At 33.7% G+C, this 24,535-nt stretch overlaps 1 protein-coding gene across 1 annotated transcript in view; it reads left to right on the top strand.

Annotated features, from left to right (window-relative positions):
• Positions 1-709: 709 nt before the first annotated feature.
• LOC119688724 overlaps positions 710-24,535 on the top strand; it is an 83,405-nt gene continuing 59,579 nt past the window's right edge. The window contains exons 1-4 of the mRNA XM_038103390.1: positions 710-1,001; positions 1,409-1,628; positions 20,907-21,239; positions 21,456-21,657. Coding sequence (XP_037959318.1) covers positions 710-1,001; positions 1,409-1,628; positions 20,907-21,239; positions 21,456-21,657 — 1,047 coding nt within the window. The remainder of the gene's footprint in view (positions 1,002-1,408; positions 1,629-20,906; positions 21,240-21,455; positions 21,658-24,535) is intronic.

Below are 24,535 nucleotides of genomic sequence, written 5' to 3'. Positions count from 1 at the left end.
TTTTATTAAATTGACTCCTAATTAATACTAGTTCTTTGTAATCCACAAAATATATAAGTATAGTTTCTCCAATCCTAATAATTCGTTTCATTTTTTACAAAATCCTGAGATTCGAATAATCACGCAGGCGATTACGTAACATTTGTTGTCAGAAGTGGGATTTTGTAAAATGATGAAATTGGAAGAATTGACTGTGGTTCAACTGAAAGAGCAGTTGAAGAAAGTGGGACTTGGCACAGGTGGTGCGAAAGCGGAACTGCAGTTGAGACTTCGTGAGGAGTTGGAGGCTAATGGCATATATGAAGAAGAACACGAGTTCCTCGATGAAGAATCTGACACGAATTGTGAAATGATGGCAATCATGAACTTAATGATGCAGAAGCTTGAGAAAAATTCTGCAGAACAGGCGCACGGCTTACGTATGTTGGAAGAAAAGCTGGAACAACAATTTAGTGAAATCACGCAGACATTAGAACAAAATTTTGTCGAATTAAAGTTGGAGTTACAACAAGTCCAAAAAAGGTGATCGAAAAGAAAGGACCCGAGCGAGGCTTTTGAAGTGTTCAAACTCAAATTTGAAAAAGCGGCTGCAACAAATAATTGGAATATTGGTGAGAAAACGGAATCACTGATTGTGGCATTAAAAGGTAGTGCGGCAGAAGTTTTAAAACAAATTCCACCCGAACAACATAAAAGCTACCAAGCTGTAATGGATACATTGGAGCGCAAGTACGGCAACGTTTCTATGGCTCCATTACACAGGGTAATACTGGAAGCAAGAGCCCCGCCTGTTGACGAGAGTCCTGGAGAGTACTCTGCCGACATTGAACGGTTGTGTAACTTGGTTTACATTGGTAGCTCTGGTGATATTATGGTGAAGAGTAAAGTCGATACTTTAATAGACGGTATACGTGATCCGGAAACTAAGCGTCAGGTCGTAATCTTCTCAAAGGAGACATACTCTGAAACGGTTAGCGGCGCTTTGACGTACGAAGCTGCCGGTATAATGTGTTCCTTTACAGCAAAAGTACGGAAAATGAAAACTAGAGTGAAGGCAGGAAGAAAGACAAGAAGGAAGACAGAAGGAAAGACAGAGGGGAAGGCAAGAAGAAAGACAAGTAAGAAGGTAAAAAGAAATAGAGGAAAGAGAAGAAAGGAAAGAAGAATAAGAGAGAAGACAAGAGAGAAGACAAGAGGAAGAAGAAGACTGATTCAAATAATGAATAGGGAAAAAAGAAACAGAAGAAAGAGAAGAAAGAAAAGGAGGAAAGACTATTTCGGTTTAGGTAGTTATGATTTCGTGTTAATCAGGAAATCAAATATGATGCGGAGATCGCAGAGGGCTTGTTGGTCGCGGATACGTAATCTTATAAAGATATACCATTAAACGTTGATGCCGACCTCATAGATGATGAGAACGTGACAATTAATGGAAATGTCTTGTTTCATAAGGATATCGCAGATGACGTATTGGCTACGGATAGTAAATTTGATGCTGATGTCAGGGATGTCTTGTTTGTTTCGGATAGAACAAATAATGAGGATTATACAACAGATATTGATATATCTGATGGTGCGGTTTTTGTTGATCAGTACATTCCTGATTGGCATACTCAATGCATTGACAAGTTTGTTGCGCCTAACGTAAGTAGCATTGATGATAGTGACAGCTGTTTGCAAATGGTGGTTTATAAGGGTGACTCAGATGACGCGGGCTTAAAATTCGGAATTCCAGTGTGACTACACTGGAAGTAAGCGGAACCAATTAGATGAAATTCATCGATTTATCAGAAGACCGCTCCTATTGACCAGGAACTGAAATGTTAATGATGATGGTGATACTCAAAATCTCCACCCAATAGCTAGAAGTATAGGATAAGCAATTTGTAAATAAATATAGAATTTATAGAATTTCTGCAATTAGTAAGTAAGCAAATATTGAAAATCTTGAATGAGAACGGTGTGTGTTCACAATTTGTGTCTAATGAAGATGTTGTGATGTTTGTTTGGAGCCCCCTGTTCTTGATGGAACGAAGATCTGTGATGGTGTTTATCGAATTCAACAGTCGGGGCATCATAGAGCTCAAAAGAAAGTGGTGCATCTGGAACGGCTGGCACCTAACTGCAAGGATATGGTAATTCCAGTTCGGGACGAACAGATTTAAGAGGAGGGCAATGTTGCGAATTTCATCAGAGTAGCAATGAAATGTTTAAATATTATTTAAACATTACGTCAATTAATATTTTTATAAAAAGTTAGTGTTTGAATTTGATTGGTGTGAAACTGTGGTTTTTATTAAATTGACTCCTAATTAATACTAGTTCTTTGTAATCCACAAAATATATAAGTATAGTTTCTCCAATCCTAATAATTCGTTTCATTTTTTACAAAATCCTGAGATTCGAATAATCACGCAGGCGATTACGTAACAATATTATTACGATTTATAATTATACATATTACTTATTGTCATTCATAATTGACAGATTGTAATAAAATAAATGGATCTCAAAAAAAAAAAAATTCAAAAATCACGTCCAAAATAAAATAAAATTTGTGATATTTTAAATAAAATAACTGTTTAAAAAGTTAGCAGATATTAATAGTGTCTTTATTTTTTAAACGTTTGTGGCATTTGTTCAGTAGCAGCTTGTAACCTGATTGGTGAAGATGATCTTCTAACTTTAGAAGGTACTGATGACTACATCGAGCAGTTTCTTCTATTACTGTTGGTATGCCCAAACCTCTATGAAGGTTATATTGCAGTCTGCAGTTTTTCAATATTTGATGGCATTGCTGTTTCCCAGAATTGAATTCCGTAACTTCATATTGGTTTATTAAATAACTGAGTTTAAACTCAGATAAAATTTATAGTAAATAATTAATAAGATTTATAGTAAAGTTTCATATATTCATTATAAGTACATTTATCTGTAAAACATAATAAAGGAAATGTGATTTTTAAAAGTAGAATAGTTTTTAATGCACTTATACAGTGCATAATTTCAATTTTTGATATATGTTATAAACTCAACACAAACTTCATTTGTATTATTCTAGTCTAGAGTTTTTTTTTTTTTTGTTGTGTATTCGTAAACAATCTCACTTTTTGTGCTATTTTTAGAACTAACATATTAACTACAGCTATATTAAATAAGTTAACTCTCATAAATTGTTCTTGTTTTTTTAGCACAATTTTTTATAGAAAATATTTCTGCTTAAAAAAGTATAAAATAATATTAGAAGGAATAGTAGTACAGCGCTATCCGTTGAATCTGTTGTTTAGTCTCTAAAGAGAGTTTCTTTGCATAATATGAACTTAATTTAAAGTTGTAGATAAATCATGATGCAGTGAAAGCGAGATGATAATCACAGTGAGAGAACATATAACAATGTCTCAGCGAATGCTTCTCTTACCATTGCCCGAAATTTTTTGATGCTAGGTTTCTGTTATGTGAAAGATGCCAGTTAACAAAATGATATCTAATTGAGAATGCATTGATTGGTCTGAGTGCTAAGCAGTGCTAAGCAAGTGTAAATTTATGGTTGAACGAAAAATGGAGCAAGTTTTATAAATTAATTAATAATAAATGAATTAATAATTATTAAATAAATATAATAGGAAACTAATAATACAGCACAACTTTTTGATAATAGTAATAAAAAATTTGGCAGAGCACGAGTTCAATCCTTAGTACTTGCAGTCCCAGAAAAATTATTTACGAGTATTTATATATAAAAATTATTTCTAAGACCACTGATGATAAGTATTTAGTAATACTTGAAACAGCTATATGGTCAACCAAAAATCAATAAATTAAAGTAATATAAAAAGAATTTTAGTTGTTTTGTAGTTCACTATTATTGGAAGCCTCTCTATTAAATACAATAGTTTCTATTATATAAATATAGTCACTACTGCCAAATTGACGTTATAATCAAATTTAAAATACTAATAACAACTAGAGAAAGTAAAAGTAGCATAGTGAACTACAATAACTGCGCCATGTGATAAAAATTTCAAATTCAATGGCATTCATGTAAATAATGAAATAATCGCTTTTATTACACATGCAAGCAGGCAGTGCTAAGCATAACTCACATATTCATTTTACGGTTTTATGATGCATGTTGCGCCATATTCTTATTTCAACATATTATTTTGTTTTTGTCATCTGTCAAGGGACATCTTGCAGTGATAGATGCTTTGGGATAATTTTCTATGACTAGTCAACACACAGTTTGGAGTCGGATTTGCGGTAGGCCAAAAGCTGAGAAATTTGGTCTCAACGTTTACACCAATAAACGAAAGGCTCGCAAAAATCCGGATTAAGGCAAAATTTTTCTTTATCACTCTAATATGTGCGCACGCCCCGACGGAAGATAAAGATGACGACACCAAGGAAATTTTCTATGAACAACTTGAACAAGCATATGAACGCTGTCCCCATCATGACATCAAAATAGTTGTTGGAGACTTCAACGCAAAGGTGGGTAAAGAAGGTATCTTTGGTGCTACTGTCGGAAAGTTCAGCCTTCACACGAAAACTTCTGATAATGGAAGAAGGCTGATTGATTTCGCCGCGGCTAGAAACATGGTGGTTAGTAGTACCAGATTCCAGCATCTCAACATACATAAGGCAACATGGCTGTCACCTGATCAAAACACAAGATCTCAAATTGATCACGTTGTGATAGACGGAAGGCATGCTTCCAGTGTCTTGGATGTACGTACTATCCCTGGAGCCAACATCGACTCGGATCATTACCTTGTTGCAGCCAAGATCCGCACACGTTTATGTGCGATGAAAAAGGTACGTGAACAAGCACAGCGAAAGCTAGACGTCGAAAAGCTGCAATCACAACAGACAGCTAATGACTTCGCTACTCGACTCTCCCAATATCTGGAAAACTCATCTGAAGAAGCCGATATATGCGCGCAATGGAACCACATCTCTAACTCTATGCGTACCGCTGCAGAAGAGGTGATCGGCTATCACCGTATACAAAGAACAGCTGGTACGACCAAGAGTGTCGCAATGCTACCGCAGAGAAAGACGCAGCATATCAAGCCACCCTGCGGTCAGTTGCGACGCGCGCTGTTAAAGAGCGATATCGGCAAAAGAGAAGGGAAGAGAAACGTCTTTTCAGGCGAAAAAAGAAGGAAACAGAAAGACGTGAGTACGAAGAGCTTGAGAAGCTGGGCGACAGGAATATGGCTCGAAAATTCTATCAAAAAATTAAAAGCCTGACAAATGGTTATAAACCCGGAGCTAATTCCTGCAAAGATGAAAACGGTAATCTGGTGATAGATGTCCAAAGCATGCTTAATATTTGGAGGGATCACTTCTCGAAACTACTAAATGGCGGTAGTAGCAATATGACTGAAAGCGAAGATAATCCCGAATTTTCAATCGTTGACAATGAAATAATCGTCCCGCCTTCCGATCATAATGAAGTTAAAACAGCTATAACGCGGCTCAAAAACAACAAAGCTGCAGGCGCCGATGGTTTACCGGCTGAGCTGTTTAAAGCTGGTGGCGAAGAGCTATCAAAATGCATGCTACAGCTAATTCGCAACATTTAGTCGGATGAATGCATGCCCAACAATTGGAATTTAAGTGTGCTTTGCCCAATCCACAAAAAAGGTGATCCTGCAAACTGCGCCAACTACCGCGGGATCAGTCTTTTAAATATCGCATATAAGGTTCTGTCAAACGTACTATGTGAAAGATTGAAGCCAATCGTCAACCAACTGATTGGACCTTATCAGTGTGGCTTCAGACCTGGCAAATCCACTCTAGACCAGATACTCACAGTGCGTCAAATCCTGGAGAAGACTCAAGAAAAACAAATCGAAACACACCACCTATTTGTCGACTTCAAAGCTGCTTTTGACACTACGACTAGAAGCACACTCTATGCCGCTATGTCTGAATTTGGTATCCCAGCAAAACTTATACGGCTATGTAAAATGACGTTGAGCAACACCACCAGCTCCGTTAGAATTGGAAAGAACATCTCTGAGCCGTTTGATACCAAACGAGGTTTCAGACAGGGTGACTCCTTGTCGTGTGACTACTTTAACCTAATGTTGGAAACGATAATTCGAGCAGCAGATTTAAACCGTACTGGCACAATATTCTAAAAAAGTGTAATGCTGCTTGCGTATTCCGACGATATTGATATCATTGGTCTGAACACCCGCGTCGTCAGTGCGGCATTTTCCAACTTAGAAAAACAAGCAAAGCAAATGGGTCTTGTGGTAAATGAGGACAAAACAAAGTACTTTCTGTCAACAAACAAATCTCCTGAGCGTCTTGGGACCTACGTCACTGTTGACAATTATAAGTTCGAAGTTGTGAAAGACTTTATTTATTTAGGAACCAGCTTAAACACCAAAAATGACGTCAGCCTAGAGATTCAACGAAGAATTACTCTTGCCAACAAATGTTACTTCGGGCTAAGTAAGCAATTGAGAAATAAAGCCCTCTCTCGACAAACAAAAATCACGCTCTACAAATCCCTTATCATGCCTGTCCTGCTGTATGGTGCAGAAGCTTGGACAATTACCAACAGTGATGAGAAGGCGTTAGGAGCATTCGAGAGAAAAATTCTTCGGAAGATCTATGGTCCCTTACGCGTTGGCGACGAGTATCGAATTAGATGGAACGATGAGCTGTATGAGCTATACCGCGACATTAACATAGTTAAGCGCATAAAAATTCAGCGGCTACGCTGGCTTGGTCATGTCGTGCGAATGGAAGAAAGTGCTCCGGCTAGAAAGGTATTTGATTCGGTACCCGCAGGTGGAAAACGCGGTAGAGGACGTCCGCATCTTCGGTGGAAGGACCAGGTGACCAACGATTTGGGGGCGCTCGGTACTACCAACTGGCGTCAGAAGGCAACTAATCGGGCTGACTGGCGGAGGCTACTCGACGCGGCCAAGGACGACACACGTCTGTAATGGCCAACTAAGTAAGTAAGTAAGTCAACACACAGTTGGCAATCGCTCGATTGTAGCTTGATTCAAGTTTTTTTTCAAAGCGTCAAGAGCTTAAAGATTTCAACCCATACTTACCTTCTGCTCAAAAAGCAATGACAGTGGTGCCATGTTTGGTCAAAAAATCGCGTACAACAAGAATTTTCCATTGTAAAAATCGCTAAATGCACTTGAAGTAGTCTCACATTAACAGCTGCTGTAAACAAGCTAATTGACAGATGGCGCTCAAATTTGTACCATATGTCAAGAAAGTACCAACATAGTAAAAAAAAATTTTTGAAGAAGGTCTAAGGAGTAGTTAACAAATAACAAAATCCGGGTAGTTTTTGAGCGAATGACAAAACTTCATTCGCGACTTGTTTGAACGAAGCTTTTAGCTTGCAAACAGTTCTGTCTTCTGGTCGCATGCGCACCGGCCAATTTTACGGACAGACGGATAAAAAACTTAAATTGTTAGTAAAATAATATTATAAAATACAATTAAAAGTTTTAATTATGATAAAAAATAAAATAACAGTATGTTCATGTTCATTAATTACAAACGAGTAATCTTCATCGAAACTCTTTAGTATTTTCAAACATAGCAACTGCAGACACATTTTTCGTTACCATGTATTGCACATCAGCACCATCGAATTTCAGTTTAACTAACTGCTTACTATTATCAACTGATAATTTAAAAAAAAATCGAAATATAATTTTAATTATTTCTATATAAAATTTAGCAGTAAACACGATAACGATGTTATGTATAAATGCAGAGTATGGATAAAAATGAAAATTTTCGTGACAACAAAAATCTGTGATTGCATTTAATTGAAAAGGCAAAAACCAAAAAAATTTTTGTGTTAATTAATGTTCAAAAATTTTGTATCTCGAAGATACTGAGACACAGTACGACGAAAAGTGATTAGTCTGTGAAGAATGCTGCCAAATTAAGCGTTGCATCTTTTCACCAGCAGAAAGCATGAAACTTCCACACGACAATATAATGCATTTTTAATTACATTAATTAAAATTAAAAACTGCGAAACAGATATAAAAAAATTAAGCTTTGGCTTTACTTGTGCTTTAATACCCTTCATGCAAATAGTAAAGTAAACCATTGTTTTTACTAACAAAAATAATTGCACGAAGGTTTCTTTTTAGAAAATTTGAAATCAAATGGAACTTTCTTTCGCAATTTTTGCATGAACAATCTTTTGTCTATTATCTGCAGCGGTACTGCTGGAGAAATTGCTTGTTGGTTGGTGATCCTAAGATTTAATTAGGAAATAGTGAAAGCAGTGTCGAACGTAGATGACTTCCAGTAACAGGTTTGTTCGCTTCAATTCTGAATACGAAAGAAAAATTCTGCATCATGAAAGAAATTTTCTGTGATCTAATCATTAAGGTCTTTTAGCGTGGTATGCCTACCTCTTCGTATTAAGAAAGAGTTGACAAGATTTAGTTCCTTTCAGTAATTTCAACATAATGCTCTTAGAGCGTAATCAAAGATTTTTAGGATGCCACACAATGTCTTATTAAAAATGCCAACCTCCACAGAGATTTAAGCGTAACAAAAAAATCTCCTCAATATAATCGGCAATTTTTACTAAAATAAGAAAAACACCTCAACAAATGATCTTATTAGCTTGAAAATAAAACCAGTAAATATCTAAAGAAGAAAAACGTAATTGACAAGAGAAAAAAAACAAAGAAAAGAAAAGAGAAAAAATTGTATAAAAGAAGAGAAAACAAAAGAAAGACGCTAATATCCTATACTAAATAACTAATATTGGATTATGTTAATCCAATTAATAATAACAATTACTAAAAAACTTGAAAATAAAAACATATTTATCTTGTTTTATATAGCTTTCAATTGATCAATTCTAACATATGGATGTTCAGTATAGTACTCCCCGATGAACGAATAATGCATTATTCAAAGCTCACCAAAACTGCAAAAATTAGCATGAGTGGGAGCTACAGGTGCTCTATCTGCGCACTCAGCATTATGTTTCATCTGCTACCCATCAATCGCTTTATTAAGCAAACGAAAACATTCAGTGTATGGCAGCTAAGGAGCTGAACCGTCTGATACTTAATTACGCTAGGATAGAATAAATACTATAAACTCTATTTTCGAAAAATTGGTTGCGATGAATCTGATAAGATACATCCTTGCTTAATATATGATTATAACTTTTTTACTAATACTCCCAATAAAAGAGATTAGAATATACGATTAATCACAAAAGGATGTGTGAAAAGATGGTTATTCAAATCCTCAGGTTAAAAATGGCCTATTGGCTTAATACATATAACAAAATTGAAGTATGTGAGACAATGTTGGTTCATATCGGGTACTGGACTTCATGACGATATGGAGTCAGTTAAGTCTTTCTTATGAAAACTATTAGAAATAATTTTTATCGATACTCGAAGAAGAGACACCAGACAATCAATCATGTTACTTTCCACGCTTATTCAGATTCAGGCATAAATATACGAGCAAGCTATGTTTGAACTCACTACACAATATCAAATACAAATACTAAAAAATACTCAAATACAAAGACTAATCAAATACTTGCGTTTATGAATGCGTTTGGCTAGTTATGAAATTTCTAAGTTTCTTAAATTGGAAAGAATGTATAAGTTAACACACCCAACACAAAAATACTATTAGTATCGTATAATTACTGATAAGTTAACATAGTCAACTTAAATACTACTAGTATCGTATAATTACTTATAAGTTAACATAGTCTTCATAAATATTAATATTATTAGCATTACTTAAAACATTATTTTACCTGCTTAACAGATTACACAAAATTTGCTTATTAGAATCGGGTGGCAGCATGTTAACTGCAACCCAGTAATTTTTTATAGCATAAAATGCATACACTAAAAATGTTAAGGTAGTTTTGAGAAAAAAATAGAGAGAGGACTTTTGCTTCTCAAACGTGAGAACGGAAACACGTTTCACTTAACATATATAAAAAAATTTTCTAGCTAAGTGAAGAGATTTTATTCTATTTTCTTTACACTGCCTTTGAGAACATTTAATTGATTATGTTTTGGATCTATCAGATCTATGCGTAGTTGCTTTTACCCACCTACCTGCCTTTAAAGTTTTTTTTTGTTTTAGAGTATTTCAGTTTTATCTTACGTAGCATCGTACTTGCATTCCATTTAATGTGAGTGAATTTCAATTCTTTTAAAGTTTGCCACATTCATCTTCAGTCGGATGGTATCAGAGCCGTATGCTTTGTAGGTTTCGGAAGTACAACTAAACAGTCAGATTTAAAATTAGACTTATATTTAATGTCGGTGAACAGAAGATTTGAGATAAAAATTGTTATATGCTTGACTCTGTTCGATATAAAAAAGTCAAGGAAGATGCTGAAATGTATTGATCAATTTTATTCTAAACTCTTTACAAGATCTTACAAAAACTATTTGTGCTCTATTTTGAGACAGTTAAAATTTTCTGATTTGATTCTATTTCTTATTGAAATTAATATAGTTGGCTACATTTATTTATTAAGTTATTAAAAAGTTTTCAGTTTTCAAGAAATTTTTACAAGATATACAAATTAATTTATGATCTTTTGTCTGATGTAGAGCCTATAAATACTGAATCTTTCGAATCTTTCTCTTAGTTCCAGCATTACCCCGTCCTTAATGTTAAAGTCATGCCGTTTAGCATATACATATATACATATATACATATATATTGAGAGTCGTTTTCTAGAGAGATAGACTTCCTCAGACGTATTTGACACAGTAAAGTAGGTGCTAGAAGATTAGAACCAAATCCATTTCAAAGAATTAGGTCCCATTATTTTTTTAGCTATAGTGTATATAGTGATTGGGATGTCGGGATTGGGATGTGTTAATTCTTTCAAATATCTCGCAATTTCTCCTCTATCCTTGTTAACTATCGCAATTTTTCTATGCTTACTTTATATAATCTGTCGAAGTAACATATTTAATTTCTTTAGTACCTGTAAAATGTTTTTCTATCCGGCCTATTGAGACACTTCGTCTACCGTTCTTTTTTGCAATATCAAATTGTTGTAAATTTTATTTTGACTTTATTTTATTTTTAAATATATAGATTCGATTAGATTTTAAAGATGCGTTGGGAACTTGTCACCGCCACTGCATCCTTTGGGGATTATTTGGACATACCCACTTTAGTTCTATAGACGAGTAACAGTTAAGAATGCCAATATGTCCTTTGGAGAGATGTTGCCTAATTCCGTCATAAGCGGATAGGCAGTGGTTAAGTACCGAAGTCTGAGTCTGGCAAGACTATCACAGTAACACAGAATGTGTTCTGCTGCTTTCTCTTCTTCGCAACAAAGTCTGCAGCTATCGTTTTTAGTAATACCTAGATTCGATAGATGCTTTTTAACTTCGCAGTGCCCAGTGAGAAATTCTGTGACATGTCGGATACCACTTCTGTTTAGTATTAGTAGCTCCCTAGTTCTGGCTTTTGATCGAAACGGCATGGATTCTTTAGCTTGTCTGCATGCAATTGTATTTTCCCAATCAGTCTGAACTGTTTTTTTCACTAGTTTTAAGTTTGAAAAAACTCCACGAAGGACCGCAGAATAGTTGTGGCCAATATAATAGGAGGCCGCCCCTTTTCTGGCTAAGTCATCTGCTTTTTCGTTTTCCTCAAATCCGCTGTGCCCTGGAATCCATATTAAGTGGACTCTGTTCCTTTCGCAAGGTCTTTGAGAAGTAGAAGGCGTTCCCACACTAGTTTTAAGGTTACTCGATGTAAGCGTAGTGCTAGGAGTGCCGATTTACTGTCAGAAAAGATATATATGTTTTTTTCCTGTGGCAGGTTTTCCTTTATATATTCTGAGACATAGTTCAATTGAGTATACTTCAGCCTGAAAAACTGAGTTTTCTTGACTCATACTCGCAAATATTTCCTTTTCAGGTTTTACTCCGTATACTCCCGCCCCCAGTTCTTCCGTCAATTTAGAGCCATCCGTGTACCACAGATGATAATCTGCAGCGAATGGAGATATGTTCCGTTCCCATTCATTTCTGTCTGGTATTAGTATTATGAACTTTTGGTGGAAGTTAAGTAAACAAATGTCAGATATGGTGATGTTTACTCCTTTCTCTCTTTGCATTTCCCCACCTAACAGGGAGTTATAGAGTAATTTTGTTGATTGATTACAAGTCTACTGTAGCTTGGCTGAGTAGGGGGTAGCTGAGTAGCTGAGTAGGGGGAGCTCCAATGCAACCTCTAGGGCTGCTGTTGGAGTAGTTCTCATCGCTCCACTTGTCATTATGCATGCTAATCTCTGCAGATTACGAAGCTTGTCTATCACAGTCTTCTGCTGAGCTTTCTTGTACCAAATAGATGACCTATTATTTACAATAAATATTATTAATTATTAATTAATTATTATTATTAATTGATGTGTACATCTAAAGGCTGAGTTTTGGAATAAGGCCCCAGTGTTTACCATTGAGGTTTCTGCTGGTCCATAATACCTCTCTGGCTCTTCATATAACGTTGTCTACATGTGAATTCGACGTAAATTTCTCATTCAGAATCATTTCTAGGTACTTTACCTGGGTAACTGATAGCACTTCTTCATTCAAGAATGGATTATTGGAAAATACCCTTTTCCTTTTCTTTGTGAAGAGAACCAGGCTTGTTTGTTTAGGACTTACGTTTAATCCTACTTCACTACGCCATCTAGTAACGATGTTCAGGGCTTGCTGGAGTCGATATGAGATCATGTCTTCATATTTACCCCTGACAAGTATGAGTACATGGTCAGCATAGCCTTGTGGCTCGAAATGTTTGGCATTGAGTGGGTGGAAGAGCTCGTCCACTGAAACTGTCCACAGAAGTGGGGATAATATACCCCCTTGAGGGCATGGAGGCATCTTTCGATATGTGAGTGATCAGTATTGTCAAACGCTCCCTCAATATCAAGAAAGCAACCCACCGCAAATTCTTTACAGTCTACAGACTCCTGTATTTTAGTAGTAAGACTGAGTAATGCATGTGTGGTGGATTTATTTTTTTGGTAGGCATACTGGTTGGCGTGGAGTGGATTTATAGATAAATACTCTTCCCATATATACCTTTCCACTATCATCTCCATAGTGGACTTCCAAGAAATGAAGTCAAACTTATAGGTCTATGGGATTTAGGAAATTCACTAGGTTTACTTCCTCCTTTAGGTATGTATTTGACAATTGCTTCCTTTCAATTAGTGGAAGTGATTCCCATCGCCAACCCAGCTCTAAAGATATAAATTAGTTAAGGCATACGGAGTGCTCCTTTTGTAGGAGTGCTGGAAATATTCCATCTGCTGCAGGGGCTTTGAAAGGAGAGAATGAGTTGATCGCCCATTTAATTTTACCTTCAGTGAAGATTTTACGAGCAGTCATTGTTTCTGGATCTTTTGGTCACCAGGGAACTGACCTGGGAGTTTGATTGATCGTAAATTGTAGATCCCGGAAAGTGTGCTTCTGTTAGAAGTATAAGTGACTCTTTGCAGTCATTGGTATAAAGACCATCAGGTAGTTTCAGAAGCCCAATGCGATTATTGTGGCTTTTTGAGATGACTCTGTGGATTTTAGCGGTACTGCTTAAATTTTGAATCTCTGAGTAGAAGCGTCTCCATGATTCTCTTTTTGCCCTTCTAATTTCTTTATTTTAGGCGGTGAGGGAATTTTTATAATTGTCCCATTCACCGTTGGTTTTTGCCTTGTTGAAGAGTCTCCGGGATTTGACTCTTAGCTTGACTAATGTTTTATTCCACCATGGTGCACTTGTTTTGCCGGTCTTATTTTTCACCGGACAGGCCCCATGGTAGGCATTTATAATAGTTGTGCTTAAGACAGCATCAGCTATTTCTAAATCATGAATGTTGTTTATCGTATGTTTATTATTGCCTAGGTTGGCTTTGAGTTCGTTTGTATATAGATCCCACTCAGTGGCCCTTTTGCTAGTACTGGGTCTGTCACTTTCTTCTTCTGGTGCCAGGGAAGCTTTGAAGAGAGAGTATCGCTCTCTCTCTTTCTGCTTCGCAGTCTCCAAATCCAAGCCATCCCTTATCATGGCTATGATACGTCTTTTCTGAGCCCCGGTGAAGTATTCCGCCCTCTTCCTTTGTTGCCGTCACCTGAGTTCACCATGCTCTGAGTGTTAGCATTAGACGCACCGCCATCGCGGTCACCTGTGTCTATAGGACAGTCACCAGTAAGATGTTCCCACAGATTGATACCATTGCTCTCCTAGCAGGTAAGTTTAGATTATCCGGATCCTCAATCTTGAGTGAGGCTTCAAGCCTCTGTTCAAGATTTCCTCCATCCTTCGTTGGCGAACGGACTAGAACTTCTTCCTCTGGCTTTGTAATTATATTATTAGTAGTTAAATTTAAATTTTTTTCTATGTATAAACTTTTAATAGAAGGGGAAATACGCTCACCCAAAGCACAGCCCCATACTTTGAGAAGGCATTAATTAAAACAGGAGAACGGTATCCTAAGTTCATTGCTAATAGACTCTATGCACCCTTCTAGTAAAGCATCCTCGGTGTAACAGTTTACCTCAGATTTGGGAGCTTAGTCGGGTGCCGTACAGACTGGATAGATACACATATATATTAAGACAGTAATTACTAGAAACACGTACCCGGCAAGTTTGCTCTCCCCAGCCCGACAATCAGCAGTCCACTCTTGGCAGAGACATGAACTTCCGTATCAAGAGCTTCCCATCAGCCTTAGAGATTGTCGCACTTGCCCTGATGAGTCTGGCTGATAAGTTGGAACTTAGTGGACGGTCTTTACCGCCACCTACTCCCTGAGACGCTAGAGTATTGTCAAGTCATTCAGACAGTGCCAGCTTGCAAAAACAAAGAACCTAACCACAGACTAACTACTACTACACTACTACAAGTGCTACAAGTTTTTATATACTACCTACTAATTATTAACAATACAAACACAGATTACAAAACAGTACATTCTACTTTAACCTACTGGTAGATCTTGGTTGCATTTCTTGCTCTAATCTTGATCAATATTCCAGTCAGTGACATCACTGATAACACTGACTGGAACATTGATCAGAGTAGCTCAAGTTGTATCTTAGCCGCTAACCACGACAAGGTGCCTACTACTTAGGGGTTCTAAATATATAATTTTTATATGTATTGTTTTTTATTTATAATTTTTAAATTAGATTTAAGCGCTTGTAGAAATGAATAAAAACCGTTCACCACATGTGTTGAAACTCATTTAAATTGTTGACATAATTTTCTGATTTCTAAAAGTCAAATAAATTATTTCGTGGAGTAACATTAGCATGACTTTCTCAGCATTACGTTTCTAGATTAGGTTCTATACATAAAAAACAACAAATCATGCAACAAATAATGCCTCTACGAACAGAATAGTATTGAAATTTAACAATTAAAAATATAAATATAATTAATTAATTAATTCAATTATTCTACAGCTGGTTTATGATTTCGTTCTAATGTAAACACAGCAAGTAAAATTGTTAATAAGAACTTTCATAAGCAAAAGTAACAAAACTTTAGAAAAATATGCGAATATGCGAATAATTAAATCCAAGAATTATTTCTAGGACAACTGATGATGGATATTTAGCAATACTCGAAACAGCTGTATGGTCAGTAAAAAATTCAATTAATTAAAATAATATATGTTAAAAAATAAAATTTTTGTTGTTGTAGTTCTCTACTGTTCGAAAAAAACCTCTTTATAAATTATTTTATAAAGTGAATATTTTTTATTATTTTGGGAGTTTATACCTAACATAAAACTAAAAAAAACAAAAAAATCTATGAAACTCAGACTTACATTTTGGCATTGCCAAACTACAGTCCAAATAGAATGTGAGATGATGTGAAGTGAACGTGAATGCGTGAAAATGACTGACTCTGATGAGCATGACAAGTGCAACAATTGTTGACTTTGTTGCAATTTTACAAATAAAATCAAAAGAAAACATGAATATTACTTCTAAACCAATTGCGGAAAAATTGTGTACTTAGCAACTGAGGGACAAACGCATATATCAACAAATTATGTAGATCGAGTTGAGTTTTAGAAGTCAGTTAGTTTAAATTGCAAGCTGCAACAACTAGTACATCTCCATTCGCCTTCTGGCTGGCCACAATGGAATTCGTGTCTGACGGAGTATGTGCTTTGCACCATTAATTTCTGCCTGCTTTCTAATACTGCCATTTCTGCGTGAAAATGACTGCCAGTTGGGTATCGGTGTGAAGTGGGTGTATATCAAGCGTAATATAGCAGAATTTTAATTATAATATATTTATATTAGCTCTGGTTGTAGATGCTTTACAACAGATTTGACTACATTTATTGTTGCATTTTTAATTTATATTTCTAGGTTTAATTAAAAAAAATGCTTAAGTATTAAAATGGTTAACGAGGTTCGCATAGACTTTTATCGTTTCTTAAACAACAAACCAAAAAAATTAATGAGAAGATAGCACAATATACGATTAAGGAATATATATTGTATATACGATTAAGATTAAGTTACTTATTTAAACTAGTATATATTATGTATGGTATATGGTCTATACAATAATGTGGTAATGTTCTTGAAACTTAGTGAAATAATAATATATGGTGTATCAGGCTATATTCTATAAAGTATGTAAGTACGCGCAAATATGAAATAGATGTGCTTCACGGTGAAAATTTGTTCGATCTTATGAATAATATTTTACGATTGCATTCTAAAAATATCAGCTATTTTCACAATTAAAATTTTTTTTAAACATTTTTACCGTTGGTCGACTTTAATTATTTAATTATTAAGAAATAAATGTCGTGTTTTAATTAGAATTCTTTAAATAATACGCACTTTAATTCAAATATATTTTTTCCACAAATTGCAATTAGTTTCAAAAAACAAATTGAAATGTTCAACCATTTATGTGGCAGTTGAAAATATGTTTAAACCAATTATGTCCAATTTCTTGTTTTCATTCCACTATGTTATAAACATTCACAATAAAACATAATTCATGCAAGATTTAAAAAAGTTCATCTAGTGTGTCCTCATTTAAAAATTAGTCTACATTGGATATATTATCATAATCCATTTGCGAGAGTGCAAAGCCAATTACATATAATATATTGGGACTCAGCGCCATAATATACAATACCTGTAATATGAGTTAATGGGAAACATAATGAAGGATCAAAAATTATTATTGTTATTATATTTTAAATATATACAAAATAAAAAAACATTTTGATCGGACAAAAATTATCAGATTATAAGTATTTCCCTTGACAGTTTTCGGAAAATATTGCAAAGTGATAAAGGTACCAGAAAGTGAAATGTGCATTGGATATCACATTTGTTGACTTAAAACTGAATAAGTACTCGCTTAAACATTCTAAAAGTTTGTTAGAATGGTTTAAAAAAAATTGAATGAGTTTTCTTTTCAAATTCTTCAATCACGATTATACTCTGGTATATCAAACAAGTAAAATCAGTAAATTAAACAAAGCAGTCAAATTGATAGGAACCGATAAGCTTACAACTACTTTTTTTCGGATAAAAGAGAAGCATCGCCAACAATGTTATTTATTTAAAGACCACTTTTAACTTGTTTTGATAAATATTAATTAGTCATGAAAGCTAGGTATCTGGTTTATACCTTCAATTATAGGTTATTGTTGTTGGGTTCTTTTTGCAATTCATCAATCCGTAGGTACTTAATTTTAAACCTTTCACGTAAATAAGGAAGTTACATAATAATAAATTATGCTAATTTATGAGCAATTTCAAGTCAAGAAATTTTGGACAAATTAGTCAGTTTTATGTTACAAAGCTATCAAAATATTTAAAATACCTACGAACCAAGCCATAAGACGCTTATGAATTTAAACGAATTTTAATGTAACATAAATAAATTAGCACATTAAGTATCTGAAGTACTCCTTAAAAAATAGCAATTGTATTTTAATTTAACATAATTGTTCTTTTCTAAACTAATAAATAAATGACAGTTTGTTTATGTACACATGCTTATGTGTTCGTGTTAAGGTTATGGGAATTATAAAATTATATATGGTAACGATACTTAAGAAAATTATCTTATCTTAACTACTGAAGTTGTCATAAATGAACACATTTAGAATAACTGAAAGATCTAACCAAACTAGATAGTATTTATATAGACGAATCATTTTTGTTAAGAAAATCACGGTGGAAACTTGAGTATTGAAAACAATTATTCTTCCCACAGCTGTAGAAAAGGCGTAGAAACTGCATTTGTAGAGCTTCATCATAGCTCTACAAATGCACAACGTTAACAAAACATATTAGGAACCTACTTTTCAGAGGATCTCAGCCTGTTACAAGACCTCTACTTCATGAAACGGTTATTTAACAGATGGCTTTATAACCTTTGAATTTTAAACGACACAATAGATTTATAAATATTAATAGATTTTTAGGTATCATCTTTATAACCCGCCCTTCCTATCTATAATGCGTAAACTGCAAGAATACTGTGTTTGCTGCTCTATCCATTTCCATTTTTTTTTCCAAGGTTATACTCATATTTATTATCATAAACGAAATGCTGCATATGTGCATTAACTTAAGAGCATAGTTTAAAGTACAAATGGCATGAAAAAAATTTAAAGATGTTCTATATACATTACTTTAAGATCATTGTATACAGCATAGAGATCTCGATTAAAACTGACAATAGAGTCCAATACACTTAAAAGTTTTCGATTATATAGCAAAACTCAAAATCAAAAAGAGTCATGTATTAAAGTAAGTTAATTTCAGGAAAGTTAAGTCATTTACTTTAAAAAAAATGTATATAAGATTTTTAAGAGAGAACGAATAAAGCATCAATAAAAAAATATATTTAGGGAAGAGAGCATTAGGTATTAAAGGCATCAAAATAATAACACTGTTTTAGAAGCACTGTTTGAGATAAGTTACAAAAATACAGTATAACTGTTCAGAAATAAAACTACTGAACGGTTTGAGCATTTGTAAGATGCTGATCTGTATTTATACAAAAATATTTTAAGATTAATTTTACATCAAGGTTATAATAATATAATTTTTAATGGACTGTATTACATTTTATTATTGTTGGCAAAAAAGGTAAAAAAAAGTTGAAAAAGGACGGAAGTCCCAACACTAGGGATTTTCCTCCTATTGTTTTTATAAATACATTTTATTATGACAAAATGTTACTATTTACCTATATTTTTCCTTAGTTCTATTCTAAGAATAAGTGATAAGGTTTTTAAGCGATAATAATAAACTAAAATAATATAATATAATTAAAATAATTAAATAATAATAAATTTATGTTCATGATTGAACAATAACAATGACTAAAACACCTCATTGTAGTTTTATGATCTGTTTGAGAATAAAGAAGAAAATATTTTGAAAAAATCGTATATAATTTATAATTAATTTATTCCCAATTTGGTTTCATATCTCCTTTTGAATTAATTTTCCTTTTATTAGTTTTCATAAAATGTACAATAAAATAAAAAATATTTATTTTCTGTAGAATTATACAAGCTTAATTTAAATGTCCTTCTTATTTATTTCTTCATTGCTATTTATACTATTATTGCTAGTGTAATCATTATTCTCATTATTCCTTTTTTAATTTTTCTGCCTTCAATCTTTTTTTAAAAAGAGAAAATGGACGTATACCTACATGTAATGTATGCACAAAAAAAACATTTTACTTGCAATAACAATATTTGGTGCTTTTTAGTTACTGGTCCACTTAAAAAAGTTTATTGTTAATTATAGTTTGTGTAATTATCTGCATTATATTATTATTTGTATAAATATCTAAATCAAATTTTTATTTTTGTGTTTTTCTTTGGATTTATTTGTGTTATCATATATTCATAGCAATGTTGCTGGTTCTCAAAAATAAATATTCGCACGCTATCAGCGTGCCAGACATATGATCATCTTCAACGACACTGTGTAAGGTTGATTAGTTTTCTTTTATCGGTCGATCTTTGAGAGTTGCAGCAATAGAAATGCACCTGCGATAATTATGTTGTTCCCACAGGTGCAATATGAGTTTGCACATGGCATAAGTGATAACACATTTAATTCACCAAATTTGTAAAGCAAGTTGGTATATGATAAAACACATATACCAGCTTGCTAAGCTAACTGCATTAAGTAGACATAGTGTGAGCGTAGATAAGGCATAGAATTCGCAGAAGTGCCTTTGGTGTTGAGTGTTCAGGTCCATTAGATAACAAATCGTGGGAATTAGGTGCATTTCCCCTTTTAGCATAAGCGTAATGCTAAGATTTTTATATAAAAGCTTAAGATATTTCAATAAAGAACAAATTCAAAATCTGAATTCATACAAGTATTTTCTTTGGTTAAAGTGCCTTGAAGAAATTATTTTATGTGCCAAATTTATAACTAAGAAAAACAATTATAAAATATATACAAATAACTGGTTAAGGTGATAGATTACTTGCGTAGAGCTTAGTTGGTTAAAGTATCAAATTGGGAAATCTGTATTAGATTGTTATGTGAACAATGCCTGCTTGCCCAAGTAAAGACAGCAAACCTTATAATTTATTTGAATTCAATTTAGTAGTATTGAACTACAGTTGTACTTTGACATATTTTATATATGATTTAATTGCTTCAGTAAATAACGTTGGAAGTATTTTCAATAATACACTTATTATTTTTTCAACTCTATTAGAATTAACCATTAATTGAAGTGTCTATTGATAATATATTCTTTAAAAAATTTGTAATTATACAAAAAATTTATATTTTGCAATTTCATTACAATAAACTTTTTTAATCGTATATTTATAGGCTTGGCCCATGTGACTCACCAGAACATTGGGCATCAAACAGCAGTAAAAACAACAACAGCACAAAAATCAATCATAACAATTCCACAACAATTACAACTACAACAGCAAACTCGCAAGCTACAGAATTGTTATTATCAAGGACACCATCACCCTTGTCGCCATTATCAACATCCTCAACCTTGTCAAAATCTTCTGCCATCAAATCAACCACATCAGCACCCACGGTTTGTGATTTACCGGTCCCATCACCGGCAGTTGCCACGGCTGCTGTTACAATATCAAACGCAGGTACAGTGGTAACAGCCTCATTAGTTGGTTTAACGCCTGTAGCGTGTAATAATCCTCCTCCCCTAATTGGCGGAGGGGGTGCAGCAACAACGGCTGCAGCTGCTAGTGCTGCAACTAGCTTACTTGTTGCTACAAATACAAGCGTTGCAAGCATATATCAAAGCAACAGTCATAACGCAAATATAAATAATATCAGCAGTAATATAATTACATTGCGACAACAACAACTAGATAATACAAATAATAATAATATTATTAATATAAATAATAATAATAATAATAACAACAATAATAATAACAATAACGTAGCAAGTCTGCAACAAAAAGCTGCCTCAGCTGCAAATTTTGCAGCCGCACTGCAACGCTCTGTCATTATGAATGCGGTGGCATCGCCGATCTCAGCCAATTCAGCGACATCGAATCGTAAATTAAGGAGGAAAACAGATTCAAAAGCCAATTTGGTGAGTATGCTATACTATAAGTCTATTATGTTAAGTCGTAACTATTAAGTCGTTAACTCTACTATCTCAGTTGTTTTAAAATGTTAATATGGGTTTATTGTTATGATATACAGTACTATTTTAAAGCATATAATCGTTTTATTTTTTTTTTAATTTAAGACAATATACTCTGCACAAATAAGAACCACAAAAACACCCACGGTTTGGTTGGTCACAGTTGCAACCATTAGATAACTTCCATGTACCTCAATTAGCGATTTTTCGCTGTTTTGCTACCACATTCTTCGCAAGAACACTAGTATAGAAGAGACTAAATCCATTCCGCCGAATTTACATAATTTAATAAGTCTCTTGTCTTCACCGATGAACAGTCTGATAAACTATCAAAGAAGTATCATTCTAAAAACCTATATCTTCCGGACGCCAAAATTATGTTTCCTTTCTTCTGCGGGTTTCCGCAACTACTGCAGTGAGGATTATGGGGAATGCGCAGTTTCTCTGCGTGGGTTCCTACACACCAATGACCAGAAAGACTTGCAGTAAGCCTTGCAGTGTTCACGCGGTCTCTTTTGATGAGTTCCAAGGATCTATTTTTACTATAGGTAGGCCATATTAACCTGAAAGTTGCACATGACTTCCTAGATATTTGGTTTTTCCCAATAGTTTTAATTGTTGCCCGTTTAGTGAAGGTAACTTGAAAGCCGGTATTTTGGTTTTGATAGTAAACAGCATCTTTTCAGTTTTTTCTGGATTAATACCTAGTAAAGAATCTGTGGCTCAGGTACTTGTCTTGACCCAGGTCCTTTCCATAATATCGCTTATTATGTTAGGGAACATACCTGTCACAAGAATAACCACGTCGTCCGCATACGCTTCTGCTTTCACACATATCTTATCTACTATATTGAGAATATTATCCACGACCAGCAGCCACAGTAGCGGTCAAATAACCCCTCCTTGTGGCGTGCCTTTACTCACGTGTTCAATTTAAGTTGTGCTGCCTAACTTTGACTGAATATTCTTTGATTTTAGCATAGTAACTACAATTTTCAATCTCTTTTTCTAAACCTTTTCTGGAAAGTGACTCACGCATAGCTTTATTGGTGGAATTGTTGACAGCTGTTGATTGTTGATTCATTATGTTGAAGCTGTTTTGAGCTAGTACACTTATACTCTTTTTTAACTCGAGGTATTTTCAAAACCCCTCTCTACATCTTGACTAGATTATTGTTTATCACTTCATCAGACTAAGCAATAATTGACCTCAGATTTGCATACCTCCCCGAGTAGCCTATAACCATTTTGAGATTTGATAACGCGGTGTTGGTAAGTCTGTCAGTTTTCGAAAATAATTTCAGGACTCTATCCTTTATGTATTTTTTGATGGGATCAATCTTGATGTCCCTGAGGATGTTATTCGTCCTAATGTGCCATGGAACTTTGAAAAGTCTTCTCAGAGCCTGGATTTGTGCAATTTCTAGCTGGTGAATAGTAGTGTTTGAAGCTTTGCTAAACGCTACACAACCATATAGAAGTGATTCAGTGATACTTAATGTGAATGACATTCTGTGCTGGCTTATACTAAAAAATATTAAAACTTTAATTAATGATCTAATATATACAATATTTAAAGCATCACCTACTAACTTATTGCATGGAAAAAATTATACCCATCAAAAACAACAAGGACTGAAGGAGTGATGTTAAATGTAATGAATATTGAACTTTCTGTATAATTTTCTATTAAAGCAATCAATATTCATATTAAAGTATATACCTAATTATATACAATTTCATCACACGTATAGCACTATAAAAAAAATATTTTAGAGCACTTGGATGTTGTTTTGCAGAACTTTACAATTTTAAGATTAAATTTCATGAAGCCTTTCGTTTTTATTTTCAATAACAGCTAAAATTTTATGAATTTGTGTATAATCAAATAACCTTTAATATAATAATTAATTATCTTCAAATTTTTTTTAAAATAAACTTTGATTAAATTTTTTGTTAAAATAGATCACTTCACTAAAATTTTTTCAGAATTAAAGCAATTTTTGAATACGATATATTTGCCATACTATTTGTGTAGCTTCAGCGATTCCTATACAAATATTTATCTACGATTAAGTCCAAATATAACCTGTTCTACTTTGTCTTAAGTAATTAATGTACAATAAAATAATTTCAGTAATTATACAATAAAATCTAAAATACTTTAACTCTAATTTTTGAAATAAATTCAGGAACAGAATAGTATTGAAATTTAACAATTGAAAATAAAATTATAATTAATTAATTAATTCAATTATTCTACAGCTGGTTTATGATTTCGTTTTAATGTAAACACAGCAAGTAAAATTGTCAATAAAAACTTTCATAAGCAAAAGTAACAAAACTCCAGAAAAATATGCGAACAAAAAAGTCAAGTACGGCTTTGGATGAGTTGGTTAAAGTGCGCTGATTCTGAGCTTCACATTTGGCAGGACCCGAATTCGATTCCTGGTACTTGCAGTCTCAAAAATAATTATTTATGAATAATTAAATCTAAGAATTATATCTAGGACAACTGATGATGGGTATTTAGCAATACTCGAAACAGCTGTATGGTCAGTAAAAAATTCAATTAATTAAAATAATATATGTTAAAAAATAAAATTTTTGTTATTGTATTTTACTACTGTTCGAAAAAACCTCTTTATGAAGGATAACAAGTTTGCTATTAAAAATAATAGTCACAAATTCACTTATTTTAAAAGTGCAAAGTTTTCTCATTAAAAATATTTTATTTGATCACTGCAGTTTTACTGATCCCAATTTCTACAACTTAATCGATTTTCATTTACGATTAATTATTCATCATTATAGTCTTAAGATA

The sequence above is a fragment of the Teleopsis dalmanni genome, chromosome X (assembly GCF_002237135.1).
Source record: "Teleopsis dalmanni isolate 2A chromosome X, ASM223713v2, whole genome shotgun sequence".
Classification (NCBI taxonomy): domain Eukaryota; kingdom Metazoa; phylum Arthropoda; class Insecta; order Diptera; family Diopsidae; genus Teleopsis; species Teleopsis dalmanni.
This window is presented reverse-complemented; position numbering and strand designations above follow the sequence as displayed.